At 44.6% G+C, this 27,176-nt stretch overlaps 1 protein-coding gene across 1 annotated transcript in view; it reads right to left on the reverse strand.

Moving 5' to 3' along the window:
* The window catches only part of CEP192 (centrosomal protein 192), a 417,077-nt gene that overhangs the window by 387,849 nt on the left and 2,052 nt on the right, over window positions 1-27,176 (reverse strand). Inside the window, 4 exon segments of the mRNA XM_073632810.1 lie at window positions 2,508-2,606; window positions 4,250-4,461; window positions 23,162-23,308; window positions 23,939-23,989. Of these exon segments, the coding sequence (XP_073488911.1) occupies window positions 2,508-2,606; window positions 4,250-4,461; window positions 23,162-23,308; window positions 23,939-23,989 (509 nt within the window).

Below are 27,176 nucleotides of genomic sequence, written 5' to 3' on the forward strand. Positions count from 1 at the left end.
GTACTGAGGAAAACAAGTCTTTATATTGCTGGGATGTTTCCTCTTCGACAAGATCCTTAATACAGGATCTGCCTTTTGCCTGAGAGAATTCTTGCATGAAGGGCATTTCCTCTGACTTGGTGGGTTCAAATGTTTCATTTTCCCTAAAACTTTTTCCTGAAACGAGAGCAATGGCTTCTCACTAAAAATGTTGAACACCTTCCTGCCCTTTAGTGCTTAGGGAAAAACACAGACCACCACCAGCTATAGGCAAGAAAGAGAGATGCCCCTCAGTGTTGCAACCCATACATAGCAAACCTCCAATATCAAACTGCAGGGTCCGAGAGAAGTAACCTCTGACCCTGCAGTAACAGGCTCCCTACAGGGAGGAACATAAAGAACAGTCACAGCATAAGCCCATAAGGAGAAGAATAAAGGCACCACTGTGCCCCTCCTACCTGGGCCTGATCGATGCCTGGTTTCCACCGTTGCCGACAGTCTCTCGTCCATCTTAGAAGAGAGCGCAGTGGGGGATGAGAAAACCTCCCGTTTTAAAATTTCTTGGCTCCCGCATCATCAACGATGGCCGGAAGCACCGATTGATAGACCTGCCCCCTTGGCCTCTGCGTCCCAGGCGACCGGAACCACTTGTCGCCACGCCCACACAGGAATCCACGTCACCTGCCCACGACATCACCCGCCCGCCAGGACCCGGAACCGCACAATGTGGAATATGCCGCACGTCAGGAGAGCCATACCTCAGGCTCCGGACACACCGACGCCTCGACCTGCTGCTGCTCCACTGAGCTGGGAGAGACTGGAGACTCCGGAACACCCCCTGCTTGTACCGGGGGGGTGTGGGGGTGCTGGGATGGTCCCTGCACTCCAGGTAGAAAAAAAACACTAGAGGTAAGCCCTTTCCCCTCTACCCTGGAGGGAGCGCAGCCCCCCTGGTTCCAGCATGCACTTCCACCATGGCAGAGGAAACACAATAACTGAGGCCATGGTGTAAGAGGAGGGATTTAAAGGCTTGCATGTGTTTCCTGGAAAATGGGCGGAGCTGCGATCTCTCCAAGGTTGTCCTGAAAGGCGATTGGAGAAATTAATGATTGGGTTTGGATACGTCCGGAATACCCTCATTAAGTAAAGAAATGGCGGGATTCTTGGGAACGCACTACCCGTTACTTTGCGTATCATATAGAAAATTCTGTTGCAGAACCCCACGATTTTTGGACATTCCCACCATATGTGTATCATGGAGCCATAGTCGTCACAGTTCCTAAAGCACAGAGATGAGGCGGAAGGAAAGTTCTCGCTGGAACAAGGTACCATCTGGTAACCAGTTTAAGGTTTGCTTCGATCAGAGCGGTATTACACGTGTCTGTAAGACCGGAAGACGTTTTTGTGCCACTTGTCCTTGCGCCAGCTGATCCGAGTCTTTTTCCCAGGTCAGCATATAAAGGGAGCTTGGAGTTGTCTGAGGCAAGTGGCAGATAAACTACTGAGATGCCCCCCCCCCTTTGCTCAGTGGCCTGGCCACACCATTGTTCATATGTTGTTATGAATGGAGCCATGGGCTTAGTGCGCCAAAGCTTAGTTAGGAAGCGGGAGATCTGCAGGTATCTGTAGTGCTCTGAATCTGGCATCTCCAGTTTGCTTTTGCAGTAGCTGAGTGAGAGTGGGCCCTGAGGAGTGAGGAAGTGTCCAATGTGGTATAATCCTTTGTCCAACCACCAACTAAAGGTTTGATGTCCATTCCCGGTGGGAATTTGGGGTTGTGAAAAATGTGCAAGTGGTGTCATCCTCGATGATATGGCGGGATGATTTTTTAGGCCATCCCAGAGGGGGATGGAGTTAGAGAGTACTGGGGACATAATTGGAGGAGATCTTTCGGTGGACACCAGAGGAGGAAGTCCAATGTGTGCGTTGGTACCGCCTGTTCCTCTATCTGCACCCAATCAGGCTTTTCTACGCACGTATATATGATAGATAATTGTGTGAGCCTAGCCGCTTGATAATACCATAGTAGGGTTAGGAGCACCCAAGTCCACCCTCTTTCCTAGATCTGTATAGGTCTTTCTTCGAAAGACAGTGACCTGCAGAGCCCCAAATGAATTTTGTCAGTCTGCTTTGAAAACTTTTCAGGTGATCTTTTCGGATTGTGATCGGTAAAGATTGGAAGAGAGCACTGTGGGGAGAAGCCTCATGTAATAGTTCTACCGTCAGGTGGAGTTCAACACCCAAGTATCTGATGGTGGAGCTTAACTTTTCTAGGTTGTCATTACTACTGTGGGTACGTTCACGTTCAAGATTTGGGATTGAGAGATTAACTGTCAGGCCCGGGAGGCCCTAGAGAATTGGTCCAGCAGTTTACATATGTTTTAGCTTTCAACATCTAACTTTGGATTTAGTTAATTTGCTTGTGATGACTATCAAATTTTAGACAAATCATTAGGCCTATATCGTATTACCACTTCGACAAAATTTATATCATGTAAATTTGGTAAAATGCAAAGTTTTTCTCTTACCTAGTGTTCTCATTATATTCATAGATTTGAACTTTTCCCATAATATTAGGGCTGCTGTCATCACTACCCACTGCAATCATAGGAGAATGAGCACGGCAACTATAAAATAACAGAAAGACACAAAGAAAAGTTACATAACAGATCTAAGTCACATCATAGCTGTACAAAATGATTCAACATGAACAGTTCATTTTCTAAACAGCTGTAAGTAATGCTAAAGCTGTGATGTGATAAGGGGAAGGTAGAATGCTTACTCCAACTAGCTGGGAGTATAATTTGGAACAATGTCGCCACCAACAGCACCACATCAGTCTGTGTCCAGAAGTTGTGACTACACGCTGGATCATAATTACACTGCATGAATAATTACACTACTAGGAAAAAAAAGAAAATGTGGCAATGTATACTACACTTCAATGTGCAAATTCCAGTCAACAAGCCTCTCCCCCCCGCACGAAAACCCTCGGACTTCCCTCATTAATGCTGCTCTTTCCCCTCAGCCAATTACAACACCCAGCACTTCCAGGTATTACCATTTAAAATGGGAAAAATTGTGTTAGAAAAGAAAAACGAATGTACCCACCATATCTAAGGACCAGTAAGCTTAACCGGTTTCCAATCGACTCATGTCTTTTTACAGGGGCAGAATGGCACCCCTGCGCAAAACCCCGTACGGGTTTACCTTTAAGAGCCGCAGAGGGCACAGCGGGGGACCCAATGCGTGTGGCAGGCGATCGTGTGCACGAGAGCCATCACAGGGATTTGTTTGTTCCTACTAAGACATTTATACAGTAATCAGTGCACATTTCTAGCACTGATAGCTGTATAAATGTCAATGGTCCCAAAGATGTGTCAATAGTGTCCAATCTGTCCACCGCAATGTTGCAGTACTGCAAAAACAAAACAAATTTCACTGCCATTACTAGTAAAAAACAAAAAAAAAATGCCATCAATCTTTCCCATAGTTTGTAGACACTATAAATTTTGCGCAAACTAATCAATATATGCTTATTGCAATTTGTTTTTACCAAAAATATGTAGAAGAATACATATTGGCCTAAACTGATGAGGAAATTTGTTTTTTTAAATTGGGGATATTATAGCAAAAAGTAAATTTTTTTTCTAAATTATCACTCTTTTTGTTTATAGCGCAAAAAATAAAAACTGCAGAGGTGATCAAATACCAAACGAAAGCTCTATTTGTGGGGAAAAAAAAAGGATGCAATTTTGTTTGGGTACAACGTTGCATGACCGCGCAATTGTCAGTTAAAGCGACGAAGTGCCAAACTGTAAAAAGTGCTCTGGTCAGGAAGGAGGTTAAATATTCCAGGGCTTATTACACTGCCTTGGCCTGTGTTGGGCGTTAATAAAAACCATATTTGCAAAATAAATTAAAAAATCTTCTGGGGGTGAAATGGTTAAATATCATTTGTTCTTGTGTTTGGAGACACTTTAAATTTTACTTTCAGATGGCCACGCTTGCCAGAAAAAGGAATAAGGGAATTTTTTGTACTCGCCATTTAGCACTTTTCTCATCAGCCAATTACAGCAATTTATGTTGCGTGTCTGATAGGTTTTTTTTTTTTTTTTTTTTTTTTTATACGGAAATGGCCCATATCAGTACCTGAACAGTAGGAAAGACGTTGCAATGAACATAAGGTTTCTGGAAAATATGTTTTTCTCCCTTCAGCAATAGTAAAGTTTCCATACAAAAAAAAAAATTTAAATAAGAGGAAAGTGACCTGGAAGGATTCCAGGAGATGCAACTGCAGCTGAGCTTGCAGGAGATTTCATGCTGTAGAGACCACTGACTGAGGTTCATGACATCAGGAGCTTCGTATATTCTCACAACACCATCCGCAGAACAGGTGGCCAACATTAAGCCCATGTGTTTAGGCGCAAACTTCACATCTGTTACCGATGTTCTGCTGTCCACAAGTGTAGTTCTTTTAACCTAAAAAGATAAGCCAATATGGCCAATGAAAAGACAGGTAAACATTTTTACAATAAACACTGACCAAAGTTTAACTATAATGATAGGCAAAACTTTTTTAAGTTTTGGACATAGTGGAGAGGGATTAGAACAAGTCAGTCGTTTTATGCTGTCTGTGTCCAGTTAAGGACATTGACCCTCTATTTGTCCTGTGTATCATTATCATTGAAAGTGAAAGTAAAAGCAAACCCCAAATTTTGGGTTGTCCCCAGAAAATAGAGACGAAATCTTCCAATGGGGACACTAGTTCTGATGCGCTGTGGGTTCCCTTCATTTGCAGGAAATTGTGACTTCCTGTTTGGCTATGGGACAGAAAGTGAAAAGAAATCTATGCAATGGGACACAGATGGTGGGGAAAAAAAAAAAAAAAACCCCACGACAGGAGGTTATAATCCTCCCTTATTCTATAAAAGGAAACAAAAAACACAAAAAAATAAAAGCTTTTTCCTGGTTTACATAGCAATTATGTAAAAGACCTTGTGAGGTTACAGTTTGGAAAAAAGGAAAACATTTGAGGGCAATCACAGAACACTTTACTATAATACAACTACCGCACAAAAATATACTGTAAAGCACTGAGAAAAAAAGAAGTTAACATGTAGCGCACACCCTTTCCTGCATTCTGATGAAGCGTTAACGCATTGATGCAGATATGTACTCAATACACCCATTCCATCCTGGTGGATACACACAATGATGAGAAGCCGTGGACTGTTTGACTAAAGCTTATATGCATGGTGCAACTGAGCGGCTTCCCTTGGGAGAGTACAGTACAAGGATAAGTGTTAAGGATACTGGTATGCACACGAGAATACCGTAGACACACACACACACACACACACACAGCTGTGGCCAGCACATCTTACCACTAAACCGCCGATATAGTACTCTGATAGTATTAACCACCTAGTGGTATCTATGCAATTAGTTACTTGCTGAAATGGCATCTAAGCAAAGGTTTACTGGCACTCAAAAGGTGTAATTACTGTGGACATTACAGTATTGCACAAGATACAGCCAATAAGTTGGGAGGTACATTGGCTTATCAATAATAATGCTGAAATGATTGAACAGGCTCTTGTGAATAGGACTATAATTCTTACTTCCAACATAGACATTTACAAAAAAAAAAAAAAAAAACATAACCTGAAGGATCAGATAACAGCATTCTATGGCCTATTGCACACAAGCATAAAACAGAGTAATGGTGTAGCGTGCAGACAGCCATGTAAAGATCCATAGTGCAGTAATGCATGGATGCTCAAGCTGTGGCCCTCCAGGTATTGCAGAACTACAAGTCCCATGAGGCATTGCAAGACTGATAGTTACAAGTATGACTCCCAAAGGAATGATGGGACTTGCCGTTCCACAACAGCTGGAGGACTACAGGTTGACCACCCATGTAGCATCATTAAAAGCCTTAAACAACATTTTTTTAAATTATTTTTTTTTTTTTTTAACAAGAGTGCCACATTCCAAACCTAATTTATCTAACCCTGTAAAAGCAAAAAAAAAAAAAATCACTATACTTACCTATCCTGCACCTGATGTGGTCCCAGCATTAGCCACGGCTTCGCTGTGTAGGCGGGTGCAGAAGAGGCATCCGACAACGGAAGCCACAAAGTAAGTCTATGGGTGACATCACTTCCTATTCATTTCACAGCCGTTGTTGGTTCTATCCTGCACACAGCATCTGCCGCTGGAGACCAGCCTGGATCGGGTGCAGAATAGGCACAAGTACAGAGAGTTTTGCTTTACAGGGTTAGATAGATTAGGGCTAGAATTTGGCGCAGAGCAGGTTTAGCGTTAGTTAGGTTTTGTCTGGACTTACACTTTAAGTGCAGTATTAACACAAGTACATATGCGTGTATACACATACATTTAAACTATGGCAGTTAGAAGATGAAGAATTTAACACACATGCACACATACACATGTGTGTATACACAAGGTCTTAATGGAACCTTATGCTGGATATGTCTGCCAGCAAGATTCTACACATAAATATCAGTTAACTACTACATCTGTGTGCAACAGGCCTATAACTTACTTGCTTGCTTATCAGTCTGTTACATTAGATCGGTAAAACTGGCTGTTTACTACAGCAGACTTACACTTGTATCTCTCTGATGCCAGACTTATATAGTCTTCCGTTTTAATTATAGGCATAATCACAGATGAGGAAGGGAGTCTAGCGTTTCTTTAAAGCAGATCCTCACCATGAAAAGAACATTCCCTCCCCTCCGTTACACAAATTTTTTAATAGAAAAAAAATGTTAGTGTCCAGCACCCATGCATGCAACTCTCCCAGGTAAATGGCATGCACAGTGCTCCCTGTGCCTCCTGGGATATGCATGTAACATATCCCAGGAAGCATAGTACTTCATTCACAAAGGAAGAGGCGGGCAGACCTAGTGGCACGAGAGGCCCACCGGCTGAATCTGGAAAAGCCGGTAGCTTCCCAATAATGTCATACAATAAAATAGGTGTATGGGACCTGAGCAGAAGAGAAGAGGATCTCAGCAGGACAACTCTGGATCCAATGGGTGGGTAAAGAACCCGCAACCTGGTAAGCGGGTAAATAAATATGGGGGGAGGGGGGGGGAATTTCACTTTAGGAACAGATTTGTTAGTTTTTCTACTTTTCATAGTGCCTTACACTATTTTGTGAGAGATTCTTTTTCTATTCAACCAAGTATTTCCATGAGTGACTACAAAAAAGTTTTCCTTCTAGCATTATCAGTGTATAAATGCTACTTTGTTTACAGTTTGCCATGTACAGTATAGGGCCCTGTCACACAAGCTGGCCGATTGGACCTTGCAGACTCCTCTATGGAGTGCTGGATGTCAGCCGACACATCTGCCGCTATTCGATCCTTTACGCAAAATCCAGACGGATGGTGGTCCTATTTCCCATCCCTCTATCGGATTGGAAGATAAAAACGGACAGGCGGTCCGTTTACACCCAATTTCCCCTTAGAGGAGGAGAGCGGGCTGTGTCCCGTGTCCCTTCTGCACAGCGGAGCGGACAGGACCTCTCACCCGCCTGCTGAGCAAGCAGATTCCGCTAGGCGAAGGTGTTCGTGTGAGAGGGGCCATAGGAAGGCCAATTAATAGGTTAGAAGGGTTCGTTTTCCACAACTGGCAGCCTATACATTCCATGGGATGGACAGGGTTTAGCTAAACATATGTAGGGGACAACTTCTTCCAACAGTTATCCGTCTGTACAGTACCCACATGAGCGCAGCATAGAGATACATTTACGGAAATAAAGCAATGTTTACATTGGCCTGGAATGCCAACTATTACAGCATTACTCCAGTAAGTACAGTTTCTCTGGTGGGTGGATTTACTAAAACTCGGAGCACACAGATTCTGATGCAACTGTGCATAGTAACAAGCTTCTGGCTTTTATTTTCCAAGCTTAACTGAACAAACTGAAGTTAGTCTGGCCATACATTATACACTTTTCTTGTACAATTTTCCTTTAGATTTACCAAAACTATATATAAAAATGTAAGACTTAAACACAGTTAAATGTAAATCTAAAGCAAATTGAACAAGTAAATTGTATAATGTATGGCCAGCTCTAGAAGCTGATTGGTTACTCTACAGAGCTGCACCAAATTCTGTGTACTCCAGTTTTAGTAAATCCACCCCTCCGTTTTCGATAGAAGAATAAATCTCAAGGCAAAGCACACAACTACAATATGTTAGTACAACCTGTATGGAAAAGTTAACCACTCTAAGCTAAAACAGCTTAACGCTTTGCCTATAGATTACAAACTACTCTAGATTTTCCCACAAGTATATAGTGCAACAGACCGCCCGATTGGAGGGGAAAAAAAAAAAGGATTTGTACAGTAATGGCCAAAAATATTGTTCATGTTTATTCCACAAAGTGGAGGGAAAAAAAATAAAAAAATAAAAAATAAAGAGCCAGACACATTCCACACAAAACTCCAAAAATGGACTGGGCAAAATTGGCACCCTGGTAACTTGCCCCTTGGAAAAAAAAATTTAATGAAATTGCTTCCTGTAACCATAAATGGGTTACTTAGGGTCAGTTCACACCATAGAAACGCAGTCCAGATGCTTTCCTGCATGTGCGTTTGACACGTTCCATATAACCTACTTTCCATGTGTTTTTGATACAATAAAAAAAAAAAAAAAAAAAAACCCCCTTAGACTTACCGGTGATGGTATTGCTACGAGCCTTTCAGGATAGCACCTTGGAGAGAACGCAGCTCCACCTCTTAGACAGGAAACACTGCGTGACAACGCCCCTTTAAAAAGCAGCTGCTTCCACCATGCCGTCAGTTGTTACCGAGAAATCCTCCGACATGCTGGAAAATATAATCAGACAATTACCAGGTCCTATAATTATACTTTACATATGATAACCAAGGGAGGGAAGTAGGCTGCTGTCCTGAAAGGCTCGTAGAAATACCATCACCGGTAGGTCTAACTAAGGTTTTCTCCCTTCGCCTTTCAGGACAGCACCTTGGAGAGGATAACCGAGAAACTTACTTCAGGGTGGGATCCAAGCGGTAGTGCCTTATGAAGGTCGAAAAACTGGACCATGTGGCAGCCTTGCAGATTTGCTCAGGAGATGCCCCAGCCCTTTCTGCCCATGATGCTGCCACTGCTCGAGTAGAATGAGGTAATACCCCTTCCGGAGGTTCCAGACCCAAAGATTTGTATGCCTCTTTAATGGCTTGCTTTAACCATCTTCCGAGGGTGCTCTTGGAAGCTTTACCTCCTTTGTGAGTACCTTCCATTAAAACAAAGAGTGAAGATGACTTTCTGATTTCCTTTGTTCTTTCCAGATATTTAAGCAGACACCTCCTGACATCAAGAGTATGGAAAGCTTCTTCTCCTTCCCCAGAAGGTAAAGGACAAAAAGTAGGGAGAATGATTTCCTGTGTACGGTGAAAAACCGAAGCCACCTTTGGTAGAAATGCTGGATCCGTCCTTAAGACTACCCTATCCTGTAGACATCTCATAAAGGGCTCTTTAATTGAAAGGGCTTGTAACTCACTAATTCTACGTGCGGAAGTTACTGCTACCAGTAAAATAGTCTTTAACGTCAAGAAACTTAATGATGCTTCTTCTATGGGTTCAAACGGTGCCTTAGTCCCTGAAGAACTAAAGATAAATCCCATTTGGGAAAACTAACAACAGGTCTAGGCTTTACTTTTGCCATTGCCCTAAAAAATCTGATTATTAAAAGGTTCCCCTGACAGGGTTCTTTCTAAAAAAAACTGATAAAGCAGCTACCTGCGTCTTGAGCGTACTTGCTGCTAACCCCTTCTGCGCGAACACCAAGAATTATAGATCTTCCAGACTTTAAAGTAAATGTCTCTCGTCACTTTTTTTCTACTTGCAAGAAGGGTAGAAATAAGGTTCTCTGATAAACCCTTCTGTCTTAAGATTTGTTCTTCAGAAACCAAGCTGTTAGTTTGAGATAAGCTGGATCTGGATGGAGAATTTGGCCCTGACTCAACAGATCTGCCCTGATTGGCAATCTCCAAGAAGGTTTCACTGAGAGGTTCATCAAGGTTGAAAACCAGGGTCTTTTTGGCCAATAAGGAGTTATTAGCTCCGTGGAATCCAATCTGAATTTGGTTAACACCTTTGGTATCAGTTGAAACGGGGGAAAAGCGTAGGACAGATGGAAGTCCCACTTGTGAGCTAACGCATCTACTCCGAGAGCTTGATCCTGTCACTGAAGAGAGAAGAAGACTGGTATTTTTGCATTTTCCTGTTTTGCAAAGAGGTCCACCTGGGGATAACCCAAACTCCTGGAAATTGTTTTGAATAATTCCTGATTGAGAGACCACTCTGCTTCCCTTATTTCTTTCCTGCTGAGGAGATCTGCTAAGGTGTTTTCCGTCCCCTTCAGATGGACTGCTGATAGAGAGGCCACATTATTCTCTGCCCATCTTAGGATCTGATGAGCTAGACCCATTAGGGTTCTGCTTTTTGTGCCCCCTTGCTTTGTTAAATATAATACTGCCGTCATATTGTCTGACAATATTTGGACATGTTGATTCACTAGAAAATTACCGGAGGGAGAGGAGGCTTAGGTGAACAGCCTTTAACTCTCTCCAATTTGAAGCTCTTCTCGCTTCTGGTTTGGTCCAAACTCCCTGAATCGTTTTTTCTTGCAGATGAGCTCCCCCATCCCCATGCGCTGGCATCTGTAATCAGCCTTCTGGTTACCGGAAAGACCCAAGGAAGCCCTTTTGAAATGTTTCCTTGGTTCCTCCACCACCAGAGCGATCTTTTTGCTCTTGCCCCCATGTTAAATTTCTTCTCCAGAGGTTCCTGGTATGACCAATTCATCAGAATATCCAATTGCAGAGGACGGGCATGCAACCTGGCCGACTGTACGGCAGGAATTGCCGATGTCAACAGTCCCAGAGCGGACATGGCTTGTCTTACAGAGATCTCTGCGTTGGACTGAAGTGTTTTCAGGGTCAACTGCATCTTCTCTATTTTCTCCTAGGGTAGAAAAATTAAAGTTACGCTTACCGGTAACCGGTAGTCCAGTAGTCTTTCAGGACAGCCACATTGAGAGACCTTGGCTCCTCCTCTTCCTGGGAAACACTGCACCAGCCCCCATAAATTTCTACCTCCCCCTGCCAGCCTCAGTTTGTTCTAGAGCACCTCCGGTTAGCTGGGGAGACACAAGAACACGTTAATAACATACTATCACATATTACTATTGTGCCCTTTTTTTAGGTCTTCCTCAAGACCCCCCAAAACTTCAGGTGGGTACTAGGGCTGTCCTGAAAGACTACTGGAAAAGACGTTACCGCTAAGCGTAACTTTAATTTTCCCTTCCCGTCTTTCAGGACAGCCACATTGAGAGGACAGACGAGCACTTACCACTTAGGGTGGGACAACAGCTTGCAAAACCTTTCGCCCAAAGGATTGCTCACTTGCTGATACCAGATCCACTCTGTAGTGTTTCACAAATGTGGTGAAACTGGACCATACGGCTGCCTTGCAAATCTGCTCTGGCGTTGCTCCAGCTCTTTCCGCCTATGAAGCTGCCATAGCTCTGGTAGAGTGTGCTTTAATTCCCATGGGGGCCTCTCTACCCGCTAGCCTGTAGGCCGGACTAATAGCTATTCTAAGCCACCTGGCAATGGTGCGTCTAGACGCCTTCTGTCCCTTTCTTGCTCCGCAAAAAGAAATAAAGAGAGTCTGACTTTCTAAAACTCTTTGTCAGCTCTAAATAACGTAGGATACATCTCCTGACGTCTAAAGTGTGAAACCTAAATTCCCTTTCACTTGAGGGATTAGGACAAAAAGTTACTTACTGGCTTCTATGGTATTTTGAAGCCACTTTCGGTAAAAAAGCCGGGTCAGTCTTAAAAACGACTATCCGAAAATACAACACAAAAGGGGGGTCTAATTGAAAGGGCCTCTATTTCACTGACCCTCCTGGCTGTGGTTACAGCCACCCAAAAAACAGCTTTATATGTTAGGTCCTTTAGAGTACACTCCTCTAAAGGTTCGAACGGGGGTTCCGTCAGAACCTGCAAGACCAGGGAAAGGTCCCACTTAGGGAAGGAAGGACCCTGCACTGGTCTCTGTCTTGACAGGGCTCTGAAAAACCTGACCACCCAGGTGTTTGTGGCCAGGGATTTCTCAAGGTATGCGCTAAGTGCTGAAACCTGGCTCTTAAGGGTACTGATGGCTAACCCCTGATCAGCCCGGCACTGCAGAAACTCCAGGACTGCTATAGGGCTCTGCACCTTAAAAGAGTTTTCTAGGCACCAAGCCTTAAAACGCCCCCAAACCTTTTGGTAGATTTGGTGCGTCTCCTCTTTTTTACTATCAAGGAGGGTGGCTACCAGTTGATCAGAAAAGCCCTTGCTTCTTAGAATCTCTTCTTCAGAAGCCAAGCGGCTAAGTTCCAACGGGCTACCTGGGGACAGAGAACTGGGCCCTGCGACAGGAGATCCTTCCTGGCCGGAAGGAGGCAGGGAGGTTCCGCCGCATACTGACCGAGAATCGAGAACCAAGCTCTCTTGGGCCAGTACGGAGCCACTAAAATTAGTGTGGTGTTTTCTACCTGGAATTTTCTTAGAACTGCTGGCAGAAGCACCGGAGGTGGGAAGGCGTAGCAAAATCTGAAGTGCCAGCTTTGTGTCAGAGCGTCTACCCCTAACGCATTCTCCCATCTGCTGAGAGAGAAGTATGGGGTCTTTGTCTTGCTCCCTGAGGCAAATAGATCTACCTCTGGGAGGCCCCATCTCCTGACTAGGAGGTCGAAAACCTCCTGATTGAGTACCCAGTCCGCCTCCCTCAGCTGTGTTCTGCTGAGAAAAATCGGCCACTGCGTTCTCCTTCCCTTTTAGGTACACTGCTGAAAGGGACAGAGCATTGGCTTTTACCCAGCCGAGAATCTCTGTGGCTAGGCTTAACAGAACCCTGCTTCTCGTGCCACCTTGCTTGTTTATATAAGCAATGACCGAAGAGTTGTCGGACTGTACCTGGATATGTTGTCCCAGTAGGTCTTCCATGAAAGTTCTGAGTGCCAGTTCTACTGCTTTTAGTTCTTTCCAGTTGGAGGACCTTTTGAGCTCCTCCACCTTCCATGTCCCCTGCGCCAACTGAGGTCCCAGATGTGCCCCCCAGCCTCTGCCACTTGCGTCCGTAGTAATCACTCTGGACACTGGAATGATCCATAGGCGCCCCTGTGACAGATTTATCTGCTTCCTCCACCGCCAGAGGGACCTTTTGACCCGAGGAGGGATAGAAAGCAGAGTGTCTAAAGACTCCTGGCTGTGGTCCCACACCTTTAGAATCAGTGCCTGCAGGGGACGGAAGTGAAGGCCTGTCCACTGGACTGCTGGGATGGCAGAAGTCAGTAGGCCGAGGGTTGACATGGCCACCCGTATTGGTACCTGCTGATTGCTCTGAAGGCATGCTACTGCTTGGTCTAGTGTCAGAATTTTCTCTGGTGGGAGAAAAATTCTTAGCCGAGTAGAATCCAGCAGGTATCCCAGATAGAAAATCTGTTGAGCTGGAATAAGGCTGGATTTTTCCAGATTTAGTAGCCATCCTAGCTCTTTCAGGGTTGTCTTTTTGAGTTCCAGATCCCTGATTAGTTGTTCTGAGGATGGTGCGAAGAGAAGAAGATCGTCTAGGTAAGCAACGATTGATACCCCCCTGATTCGCAAAAAAGCCATGGCCTCCGCCATGACTTTCGTAAATACTCGGGGGGACGAGGATAGGCCAAATGGCAGCGCCTGAAACTGCAGGTGAATAGTTTCGTCTTCTACCTTTACTGCCAGGCGGAGGAATTTTTGAAAGGCCTCCGCAATGGGGATGTGGAGGCAAGTGTCTTTCAAATCCAGTGACACCATGTAACAGTTCTGGGGAAGTAACGCCCTGACAGTGAATATGGATTCCATCCGGAATCTTTTGTAAACACTTTGTTCAGAGGTTTCAGGTTTAGAATTAACCTGTAACTCCCCGAGGGTTTTCTCACCACGAAAACGTGTGAATAAAAGTCTGTCCCTTCTTCCTTTGGAACTCTGCACACCACATTTTGTTGTTCCAGTTCCTTTAATGCCCCTAGGAGGGCCTCTGCTTTTGCCGAACACCTGGGGAGAAGTGTTATTAAGCTTCGACATGGAGGGGGCTTTGTAAATTCCAGACAATACCCCCTTCGTATGATCCCCAGTATAAATTGGTTGGGGGAGATTACTTCCCATTGTGGTAGGAAGGCTCCCAATCTTCCCCCCACTGTGACCCGAGTCACTGGGTCTTACTGGGCTGTTCAGGAGGGCGAAAAATCGCTCCTCCTTTGCCCTTACCCCTTTGGCTCCAAGTCTTTTTCTCCTGTGACTTGGGAGGCCTTTTTTGTGGACGAAACCCCTTCCTGGGTTGATTTGGGGGTTTTCGTTTTACTGGGAATGCCTTCTTTTTATCGGCGGTACGGTCTAATACTGTCTCTAGACCTGGGCCGAAGAGCAGATCACCGGTTAGCGGAATGCCACACAGTTTGACCTTTGATGCATTGTCGCCTGGCCACGTTTTGAGCCAGAGGGCTCTTCTGGCTGAGTTGGCAAGTGCCGCAGTCCTGGCTGACATGCGCACTGACTCGGCCGAAGCATCCGCTATGTATGCTACGCCTCTTAGCATAGTTGGAAAGGACGCTAAAATAGTCTCCTTTGCCGTACCTGCCTCAATATGAGCCTGGATTTGCGTAAGCCAGTGCTCGAGGTTTCGGGCCACCACCGTGACTGCCATCTCTGGTTTCAGATTACCTAGAGTTGATTCCCAAGTCTTTTTTAACAGGGAATCAATTCTCTTGTCCATGGTATCTGTCAGAGCTCCCAGATCCTCGAAGGCCAGATCTGTGTGTCTGGACACTTGCGAGAATGCTGCGTCCAATCTGGGGTTTTTGTTCCAGATTGAGGCAGGATCGGCCGAAAAAGGGAATCTTCTTTTTAGAGCCCCAGAAAAGATGGGTTTCTGTTCGGGATCCTGCCATTCTTTTTTGACCGTTTCTATTAGGACTTCATGAACAGGAAATACCTTTCTTTTCTGTTCTTTCAAGCCCCTATACATCTGGTCATGGAGAGATAGGGTCTTTTTATCCTCCTGGATACCCAGGGTAGTGTGGATAGCCCCTAAGAGGTCTTCTACCTCATCAAGGGACAACTTGTACCTTGAGGGCTTCCTGCACTCCTCCTCCCTACTCTCTTCCTCCAAATCGTCCTGAGACGCGGAGGTAGCACTGTCAGGTTCCTCCCTTGCTTCCTCTCTGGAAGTGCCTGCCACTTCAGCTGAAGTGGTGGCCCCTGGTTGGGAAGATGCAGAGTCCTGTGCTAAATGTGGGGTTGTATTCTGCGATGCAGGTGAGGGTTTAAGGGGGACCTGTAACCCTTCAAACAGGGTCTTAAATGATTGGAAGGTTAAAGATAATTCCTTAACTGATGCTGCTAACCCTGACTCCTGTTCAGAAGTTCTTTCATCAACAAGAGCATCAATACAGTTCTTACATAAGACCTTTTTCCAAGCCTCCCCCCCCCCCCCAGGGTGTCCCTACAGGAGGCACACTTTCTCTTAGAGCTATGTGGGGGCTTTTTCTCAGAAGATTTCTGAAAAACATGGAAAAACCAAACACCAATCAATATCCCCACCAAGCCTCACAGAAATACAACCATGGGGAGATTCAAGTCCCTCCAATAAAAATGAGGGACCTGGTCCCTGCCCACCTAGAGGGGTTCCTTCCCCTCCCCCCAGTACAGGAACCATAAGGGGGGAGGGAAAGCCTAGGTAGAGGGGGAACCCCCAGGGTACCCTTAGCTTAGGCTGGCTGGAGCTGGCATCGCTGAGCGCCATCTGAGCATCTGCTTCCAACATGCTGGTGGGCAGCCTGTGGAGTCTTCACACTGCCTGTGCAGTGAACAAACTCCTCTCCAGCCTGTGCCCGGCCCTCTATTAGCGCCGCACGACCCGACACCGGAAGTCACGGGTCAAAGGACACACAACCCCCCCCCCCACCCGCCGGAAATGACGTCACCCGCCGTCCGGCTAACTAGGCTCCACTGCGGCCTGTACCCTGTACAGGGGGGACAGAGATGCCTCCTGCAAACAGCCCTGTGGCTGTGAAAGAGGCCCCCCCCAGACTTCCACCAGCGCTCGGCGAAGTGAAGGAGGCGGACGAGATGTGGCCGGTATGTAGCCTGCCACTGCCCCAGAGACCCCTGTCTCCTTAGTTAGGGACTTTTAGTAATATAGCCCCCAGTCTCCCTGACTGTTTTAGGCCTGGTTCCTAACGCAGTGTCTCCCCACCAGGGAAAACACAAACAACTGAGGCTGGCAGGGGGAGGTAGAAATTTATGGGGGCTGGCGCAGTGTTTCCCAGGAAGAGGAGGAGCCAAGGTCTCTCAATGTGGCTGTCCTGAAAGACGGGAAGGGAAAATTCTCTGTTCTATCGAGTCTATTTCGTACCCCAGAAACCTTACCCTTTGAGATGGTATTAAGTTGGACTTCTGAAGATTGAGAAGCCATCCCAAACTTCTTAGATGTGTTTGAACTGTCTGTATGTTGACCTCTACTTGACCCTTTGAGTCTGCAAACAGTAGCAGGTCGTCCAAATAGGGTACTATTGAAATCCCCTTCAGCCTCAGGGGCTCCAAAGATTCCGCCATCACCTTTGTGAATACCCTGGGAGAGGAGGAAAGACCGAAAGGCAGAGCCTGAAACTGCAGGTGCCAAATCTCCCCCCCCCCCCCCACCCCAGATTGACTGCGAGACGCAGGAACCTTTGTGATGGGGGCACTATTGGTATATGGAGACAGGCATCTCTCAAATCGATGGAAGCCATATGACATTTGGGGGTTAGCAAGTTCCTCACTGAGAAAATCGTATCCATCCTGAATTTTTTGTATTTTATGGATCGATTTAGAACCTTCAAATTGAGAATCAGGCAGCACTTTCCTGATGGCTTTTTGACCAGAAAAATGTGGGAGTAAAACCCCTTCCCCTCTTGATCTTTTGGAACCTGGGAAATGACCTTCTGTTGCATCAGTTCCTGTAACAGAGACTTCATGGCCAGAGCCTTTTCCCGATCCTTTGGCAGGTTTGTGATGTAAAACTGATTTGGGGGGCTTTGTGAGAATTCCAATTGATAACCCTTTTTGATTAACCCCAGAACAAAAGGACTCTTTGTTGTTTTTTCCCAAATTGGTAAGAAGTCCTGTAGTCTCCCCCCTACTAGATGGTCATTGTTTTTTAGGGGTTTGTTCTGGGGTTCTAAAGAGTACCCCACCTCTACCTCTTCCTCTCTGAGAAGACCAGGGTCTCTTCTGTGTGTGGTCCTTTTCCTTATCGGCTTGTCGAAAAGGACGAAAATTTTTCCTCTGCTGTACAGTTTTCTTCTTCTGTGGGAAAGCTTTCTTATCTGCTGTCCTGTCAAGGACAGTCTCCAGTTCTGGCCCAAACATCAGGTCTCCTGAAAAGGGAATTCCGCACAGTTTTACTTTAGAAGCTGAAACCCCTGACCAGGTCTTTAGCCAGAGTGCTCTTCTTGCTGAGTTAACAAGCGCAGAGGACCTGGCTGACATCCTGATAGATTCTGCAGAGGCATCTGCCATATATTTTACTGCCTTAAAGTGGGGTTCCACCCAAAAAAACAAAAATACCTGAAAAATTGTAAAAAAAAAAATTTGAATTTTTTTTTTTTTTTTTTTCTTACCTCTAAATGCCTGTTGCTAGGTGGTCCCTCGTAGTCTGCCTCTTCCTTTGCCTGGGCTGGTGACATCACTTCCCCCTTGGCACAGGAAGGGCTTGGCTCTGCTCCCTCCCTCCTGTCAATCATCTGGGACCCATTACAGGTCCCAGGTGATTGAGCAGCCAATCACGGCACGCGGCGCCGCTCGCGCATGCGCAGTGGGTGCCAGGCTGTGAAGCCACAGCCCGGCGCCCACAGTTGAAATGCCGACGAGCGGAGGGGGGGGGGGGGGACGAGCAGGGCTTCGATCCCCCGCATCGCTGGACCCAGGGACAGGTAAGTATCCAATTAAAAGTCAGCAGCTGCAGTATTTGTAGCTGCTGACTTTTAATTTTTTTTTTTTTTTTTTTTTTAATGGAGCACCTGGGTGGAACTCCTCTTTAAGCAGGGTAGGGAAGGACTCCAATAAGTCTTTTCTGGAGGTACCTGCAACTACATGATTTTTAAGTTGATCTAACCAACACTCCAGATTCCTAGCCACAACTGTAGCCGCCATTGCTGGCTTAAGATTAGCTAGAGATGAGTCCCAGGCTTTCTTCAGTAGCCCATCTGCCCTCTTATCCATAGCATCTTTGAGAATACCCATGTCCTCAAAAGCTAAATCAGTTTTCCTAGATACTTGAGAAAAAGCAGCGTCTATCTTTGTTTTTTTTTATTCCACAGCAGTTCCCCATTCTCCTCAAAAGGAAACCTCCCTTTGAGGACTTTAGAAAAAAAACTGTCCTTTCTCTGGATCCTTCCATTCCTTTTTAACAGTGTCTGTTAACACTTTATGCACAGGGAACACCCTGTGTTTAATTTCCGCCAGCCCCAGGTACATCTTGTCATGCGCGGACAGCTAAGCTTTTTCTTCCTGGATCTCCAGGGTAGTATAAATTGCCTTGAGTAATTCAATCACCTCCTCAAGTGAAAGCTTATATCTAGATGATCTTGACTCTTCTTCCACCTCCTACTCCTCAGAACCAATGGTTGAGGGTGGAATGCTTTCCCTTTCTTCCTCCGACTCTCTCCACCTGTCTGGAAGTGGACTGAGGGAAACTGGAGTGAGAACTCTGTTCTTGGCTGGAACTCTGGCCGCGTTTCACAAGGGAACGCACTGTCCCTAGGGCCTCTGTTAATTCCTTCCTCATAGAAGATAAGAGTTCTTTGCACTCTTGTGAGGATTCTTTTACTAAATCCACAATGCAGGATTTGCACAGTGGTTTGGGCCAAGAGTCCCTTAAAGGATTTTTGCATGAGGGGCACTTTCTCCCTGTTCTCTCCGATTTGGCAATAGCTTTCTGAAATAGAGAAACAAGAAAAAGCCAGGTCCTTAGAACTAAGGCTTCAGAGAAAAGTAGTACCTCCAGCCAACACCCTAAGTGCCCAGAGTCTCACTCCTTTGCTGAACTGCTAATGGAAACATTTTACTCCATAGCAGACAGCAGCAGGCTTTGAACCATATAAAGATAAAAACACCCAGTGATATAAAAAGGAAAGAGGTGCCACCGCACCTCTCCTACCTGGGCCTGGCCGGGAACCTGGGCGCCTGCATCTGCCATTGCTGCTGACGATTCCGCTGTCTCCATAGTGACATCCGCAGCTGCTGCACTGTGTATAAGGCTCCATGTGCCAAACAAAAGGAAGCCCCGGCCAGAGGACCCGCCCTTTCCTCCTGCGTTCCAGCAGCAGGAACCAATCGCTGCTACGCCCCGCCGGAAGTCTCCGTCCACCGGAACTGGCATCATCCGCTGTCCGGGAATCGGCGCCGCCATGCAGAGGCCTGGCATGGATGCTCTTACTGAGCACAAGCGCGGCCCCCCGAACACCCCGGGTGGAAAAACTTCCGGCAGACCATTACTCCTGTGAGCCGGAGAAGGAAGGGACACCGGAGCACCCCCCTCACGTGCAGGAAGGAGCTGGGCTGGTCTGAGTACCCAAACTTGGAGGTCCTGCTAAAACCCTCTCCTTGGAGAGAGCGCAGCCCCTCTGGTTCCCCAAGCAGTGCTTCCACCATGGCGGAGGAAACACTAAAACTGACGGCATGGTGGAAGCAGCTGCTTTTTAAAGGGACGTTGTCACGCAGTGTTTCCTGTCTAAGAGGTGGAGCTGCGCTCTTTCCAAGGTGCTGTCCTGAAAGGCGAAGGGAGAAAAATGCACTTGACTGCATGTGGTGTGAACTGGCCCTTACAACCCTACTGGAATTTTGGTCCACTCTTTCACCAACTGCTCAAGGTCTCTCAGATTAAAGAGGGTTCCTTTTCCCAACTTCTGTTTTGAGATCTCTCCACAGGTGCTCTATGGGATTTAGATCTGAACTCTTTATTGGTCAGTTCAGGACTCTTTGGTGCTTTGTTTTAAACCATTTCTGGGTGCTTTTTGACGTGTGCTTTGGGTCCTTGTCCTGCTCAAAGACCCATGATCTGACAGAAACCCCACTTTCTAAAACTGGGCCCTATATTGCACTCCAGAATTCTTTGGTAGTCTTCAGATTTCATAATGCCATGCACAGTCAAGACATCCAGTGCCTGAAGCAGCAAAGCAACCCCAAAACATCAGTGAACCTCCACCATGTTTGACTGTATTCTTTTCTTTAAAGGCCTCATTTCCTTTTCTGAAAACAGCAGCATGATGGGCTTTACCAAAATGCTGTAATTTTGTTTTGTCTGTTTACAGCACATTTTCCTAAAGGATTTTGGCAAATGCTGATCAATTTTTCTCTTTTGTCCATTCACCAAACTACAGTGCCATGGGCTGTAAACTTCTTGACAATGTTGTGCACAGTGGACACAAGAATAATAAGATCTCTGGAGATGGACTTGGAACTTTGAGCTTGTCCATGCATTTCCACACTTTTTGCTGTAAAATCCTCAGACAATTCTTTGCTGCTCTCTCTCTTCTTCATGCTCAGTGTGGCACACAGACACACAACAGAGAGGTTGATTCAATGTTTCACCATTTTGATAATAAGAACTATCAAGAACTGTCACAGATAGGTAAAATTAAGACCTGGGAGTTAAAAGGGATAGTTAAATTAGAACATCTATACAATGGCAATATGATAAAAACCTTTGCATCTCTGAAAGAGGAATTTGGGATTCAGAGTCAGTCGTATTTCAACTACATACAGATCAGGCACGCACTGCAGGCTCAATTTGGAGAACAAGGCCCGAAATGGAGCCAATCTCCTATTCCCCAAAAAATAGAAAGTACTGAGGGTTCGAGGGGGTTAATAGCAGAACTCTATCAGTATATCTGTAAAAACAGCAGGAAGGGATCAGATAACCTTAAGTGTAGAAGGAGGTGGGAAAGGGACCTGGGGGCTATATCAGATACGCAATGGAAGGAGATACTGGAGGGGAGTCACCAGGTCTCGGTCTCACCAGCACAGAAATTTTCACATCTATTGCTCCTACACAGGGCATACTATACCCCTAAAAATCTTTTTGACTATGGGAGAAGGGTGGATGCTAACTGCCCTAGATGTCAAAACATAGGAGATCTATTGCATATGTTATGGAAATGCCCCAAGCTATTTCAGTACTGGGCGGATGTAGTTGAGGTTATAAATAACATCTTTAATCTGAACCTTAAGGTAGATCCAAAGTTGTGTATTTTGGGGGTGGGGGGGAACCTAGGTAGTGGGAGGGATAAAATAAAAGCGGTGCGGAGATGCCTATATCAGGCAAGAAAGTTAATAGCCAAGAGATGGCAGGCAGAGAAACCCCCTTCTGTAGGGGAGTGGTTTAGAGTGGTTTAGAACGGTGTCAGAAACAGTGGGGAAAGAAAAGACCATATATGTAAGGGGAGGGAATATAAAGGAATTTAATAAAATCTGGAACCCCTGGCTTAAGAAGCCGGACTATCCTAGGCAAGTATAGTGTAAAAGGAGGATGGGGAAAGGAGTAGGTCCCAAGATAAGAGCATAAGTGTGTGTTATGAACTATGATGTAGAGAGGGTTTGATATTAGGGCTAGGGGTAGGGTAATATGGGGTAAAAAATGGGAGAAAAGAGGAAGAGCACTCCTTGCAGGTTAGTTATATACATTTAATATTGGTGGTTTTATTATTACGATGACATATATATATTGTACATTGTGATGTATTTTGTATGAATTTGAATAAAAATTATTAAATTTAAAAAAAAAAAAAAAAATGTTTCACCATTTTAACTGGTTGCCGGTGTGATTTCTATATTGTCAGCACCTGTTAACCACTTCCCAACCGTCTCCTGTACATAAATGGCGGCAGGATGGCTCTCCTAGGTGAATCGCCATATATGTACAGCGGCTTCCTTAAGAGCCATAGCAGGCACGCACATGCTGCAAGGCGGGGGACCTGATGCGTGTGGGTGGCAGGCTCGAACAGTGGCACATCCCCTCACAGTTAGCAACACACCTAGGGAAACACACTTAACCCCTTGATTGTCGCCTAGTGTTAACCCCTTTCCTGCCAATGACATTTATACAGTAATCAGTGCTATTTTTTAGCTCTGGTCGCTGTATAAATGTCAATGGTCTTAAAAAAAGTGTCAAGAGTGATCTGTTTGCCGCAATGTCACAGTCCTGTGGGGGGGGGGGGGGGGGGGAATTAAAAAAAGCTGCTCGCCGCCATTGCTAGGAAAAAAAAAAAAAAATGAAAATGCCAGTAATCTATTCCCTATTTTGTAGACACTATAACTTTTGTGCAAACCATATTGGTTTAAACTGATGAAGATTCGTTTTTTTTAAAGTTTGGGATATTATAGCAAAAAGTATAAAAATATTGTGTTTTTTTCAAAATTGTCACTCTTGTTTATAGTACAAAAAATAAAATACACAGAGGTGATCAATTACCACCAAAAGAAAGCTCTATTTGTGGTGACAAAAAATGACATTTTTGTTTGGGTTCAACATTGCATGACTGCGCAATTGTCAGTTAAATTGACGCAGTGCCGTATCGCAAAAATGGCCTGGTCAGGAAGGGGGTAAATTGTTCCGGGGCTGGTGGTTAATTGATACAGGCAAGTTTAATTACAAATTACAGGAGTATCAAACTTTAATACAATTATTTCTTATAATTGTGAGGTGTCAATCATTATGTCCAGTCCATTTTTGTAGTTTTGCATGGAATGTGTCAGATTTGGCTTTTTGTCTCTCCACTTTCTGTCATACCAATAAAAAACAAGAAAATAAACACGAGAAAGCCTAAACATTTTTTAAAGGCAACAATTTTCTAGATGAAGTGGTGCATTATCTGACAAAAATGCAGGGGTGCTAATATTTTTCGCCATGACTGTATGCATCAAGCTTTACACCCACTCAACCTCAAGCTTTGCACAAAAAGAAAAAAAAAATAATTCTAGTAATTAAATTAGGACCAGGAAAGGTAATAAGACCACTTACACATGAGTTTTAAGCTACTGACAAATCTTACCCAGTGACTCTGCCCACGAGGTTTGTCATTTGATTCACCTACTATTTCCTCCCAAACAGCAGCTGTTCTATCAAAAGAGCATGAAGCCAAAACCTGCCCAAACTCTGGATGAGCCCAAGTGACACGCCATACAGAGCCGCTGTGTGTCTGAGGAGAAAGTCACATAACAGTTACTCATACAGATCACTCCTGAAGCAAAATGACAATATCACAACATTGTTTACCATTTGCTGTAGCTAAACTAATGTGGTTGTTGACTGTTTAAATGACCAAAAGGTGATCCATAGTTGGCCTTGTTGGCACCACTCAGCTCTACAAACTTCAGGTGTGTGGGGAAAAAAAAAAAAAGGAATCAAGGAAAAAAAAACTGTTGGCTAAACGGTGACTGCAGCCAATGAGCTGTGGGTGCTGGTGTCTAAATACAACAGCAGGAAGGGGAGATTTGCCTAGCCACTCTGTTTAGCATGGATGGCAGAATCGGTTAGATTTCTTTTGCCCAGCTTATTCAAAAAAAGAAGTGAGCAGAATGTAAAAGTATAGAAAGAAAACAAGCAGAATTCGCAAGTTGCTTAATTAAGTTGACGCTATAGTGTACTGCGCCCTTGTTTTCTCAAGTCCAAATGTTTTGCCTGCACTGGAGACTGCAACAAAACACACATCATTAAGGCCGGGTTCACACTGGTGTGCTGCATTTTGGCCACAATGAAGGCACAACGCATGAAGGCAAAGAACCTTCACCCTTTACAACCACTTTAAATATAATTGAAGCATACTCACCTTCCAACTTGCAGTACAGTGCCAATCCCCATTTTCACTTTTGTCCCAAACCTAAAAAAAAAAAAAAAAAAAAAAAAAAAAAAAAAAAAGGCAGATTCTGATTTGGTTTATACAAATGTAAACCAACACTTGTAGAACATGTGCATTTACTAACACAGGGTAAGAAATGCCTACCTGTCCTAGCCCTATACACATACCTGGCTCCAGGTTACTGCCGCTGGTTCCAGCGTCAAACGACCATTTGAATTCTCTTTAACCCAATAACAAAGTTTAGGGCTCAGGCACAAGGACATTTGCAGATGCAAAAGTGCTCTAGAGTAAACATTTTCCAACATTTTCCGACACCCAGGGAGTTGCAGGTGACCATACAACCAGCCATAGACGTGAATGGTAGTATGCAAGTGCATAAACCCCAATGCTCTTTTGGGTCAGTGTGTCCCCCCCATGCATATGATGTATTCCCCAAACAAGAAACTTCTGCCACTGTACACACCATCTCCCAAGGCGCGAGTAAACTGATACAAATTTTACAATATAGGACATTTGTGCCTGTAAACGTCTGTGTGCATGAGCCCTTAAAGCCATATTAAGCCCAAAACCAGAAACTTAATATATTGCAGTTTAACCAATCAGATGTGGTGGCTGCATCGGTTTTCTTTCAGATTTTTTTTTACCTTTGTTCTCACCTGGGGATCTGACCAGTAATACATTTATCTTTTAGGGAGCCTCCACTCTAGATGAAGATGCAATGGAGACACCTTTGGAAAGCAGCATTGTCAGTCTGGAGGGAGGAGCGTGTTCAATGTACTAGCAGATTTAAATACACCAACAAATTGAAGCTAAACCCCAGTTCACACTTTATAAGCAGGCACAGCAGCTTTCTTTTAGGATGAAGGTTTTACATATTTAAATAAAAGTTGATCATAGTAGGCACCCCTGTCAGTGCCAAATTGTGTCTATCTCTGTAACTGTAGAAGTTTTTTTTTTTTTTTTTTTTTTTTTAACAAACCATACTGGCCAGATCACCAGATGAACAGATGAACAGAAAGAAAGCCTAAAAAGGAAAATGACCGCAGATATCACTTCTAAGAAATGGTAAGCTGCAATATAATAAAGGTTTGCCTTTGGGTTTAATCCTTACTTTGCCAGGTCCATACATCATACAGACTTGACAGCAGTGGGTTTTACATACAGCCACCAGGATTGTGTGTAAATCTGACAAGCAGACTCGTACTTGTCAATTCCCCCGTACTTGTCAATTTGCTAGAAAATTACTTAGAACCCGCAAACACATACCATCTATCTATATATTTTTAGCAGAGACTCTTTAGAATAAAATGGTGGGTGTTGCAATTTTGTGTCACGTGGTATTTGCACAGAATTCTTTTTCAAATGCTTTTTTTTTTTTTGCGAAAAAAAAAAACACACACACACACACACTCTACAGTTAGCCCACTTTTTTGTATAATGCAAAATATGTTACGCCGAGTAAATAGATACCAAACATGTCACACTTTAAAATTACATCTGCCCGCGAAATGGCGGCCAACTACGTTGCTTAAAATTCTCCATAGGCGATGCTTTAAAACACCTTTACAGGTTACCAGTTTAGAGTTACACAGGAGGTCTGGCACTAGAATTATTGTGCTCACTCTACCGTTCAAAACAATACCTCACATGTGTGGTGCAATCACCGTTTACAAATGCACGCGGGAGCAACGTATACATTTGCACTTAAGCACGGTGGGACAGGGGCGCATTCAAATTTTTTCTTTTATTATATACAAAATTTATTTTTATTTTTTACGGATGAACTTTATTGCCATCATAAGGGATGAACAACATCCCTTGTAACATGGGACATGACAGATCCTCTTTATGGAGAGATCTGGGGTCTATTAGACCCAAAATCTTTCCTCTAGCATCCCATGTAGCCGATCAGACACAGATTGGTCTGATCGGATGCTTTCCTGGCCGCTGACCGAAAGTGAGAAATTATGCATTGCTCTCGATTTCTGGGGTTCTAAAGGGAGGGGGAACGACATCAGTTCCTCCCTCTCTGTTAAGGGCAGCCATTGCCGCATCGCTCCTGGGCTCCGAGATGCGGCGGTAGAGCCTGAAAAAGGTGGCGGCTACTGCCACAAAAAGGGGGGCACGACCTCATTCCGTCACTTGCAGGAGTGTTACAGTAGCTAATTAGCCACTCGGATCACTTCTGCATGAAAGAATCGCCGGCAGAAAAAGGGAAAATTGAATACTTACCCTTCCTGGTGCCTACTCATGGCAGCATACCTATGGACAAGAGGAACTGAGTAGGAGTCATGTATACTAGAGGTCTAATGAGGTGACCCCTGAGAACTGCGAGAAGCAAGAGCCGAGGATGTAAGAGTATGTCCCAACCTCTAATGACCTCTTGATCTTCTGTCTGGTGAATCTGTGCGGGATGACTTGCAGCGTGGGCTGTAGTGAAAACAAAAATTAAAAGTTTCCCGAGCCAGTAGTCATCCCGCACAGTTTCACCAGATAGAAGATCAAGAGGTCATGGGGAGGTTGGGACATAGTCATACATCCTCGGCTCATGCTTCTCGCAGTCGCCTCATCATACCTCTAGTAAACATGACTCCACGCAGTTCCCCCCATCCAGAGGTATGCTGCCATGGAGGCACCAGGAAAAAATATACATACCAGCATGATGCCAGTAGGTGCAGGCATCATTCCAGTATAACCACTAACTGAAGGACGTCCATGGACACCCACCCGGCCGGAAGTGGTGAAAGAGAACCGGTCATCAAAATATCATCACATAGGGAACTTTTTGACCCCTACATGATGAAAGGCAAAGTAAAAAAAAAAAGAAAAGTTTAAACTACAAAATAATTAAAGTTACAGCCAAGTAGAGCTGCATGATTCTGGCTAAAATGAGAATCAGGATTTTTTTGCTTAGAAGATAGATCACGATTCTCTCACTATTCTCTCGGCGTAACGTCATCTTTAACATTAAAACAAAAAAAAAATTGGGCTAACTTCACCTTTTTTTGTTTTTTTTTGTTTTGTTTTGTTTTTTTATTATTATTCATTGAAGTGTATTTTTTTCCAAAAAAATTGTGTTTGAAAGACCGCTGGGCAACTACAGCATTTGACATTTTATTCCCTAAGGTCTCTGCTAAAATACATATGTTTGAGGGTTCCAAGTAATTTTCAAGCAAAAAATATTGATTTTAACTGAAGTGTCAGAAAA

This window comes from Aquarana catesbeiana, linkage group LG05 (assembly GCF_042186555.1).
Source record: "Aquarana catesbeiana isolate 2022-GZ linkage group LG05, ASM4218655v1, whole genome shotgun sequence".
Classification (NCBI taxonomy): Eukaryota; Metazoa; Chordata; class Amphibia; order Anura; family Ranidae; genus Aquarana; species Aquarana catesbeiana.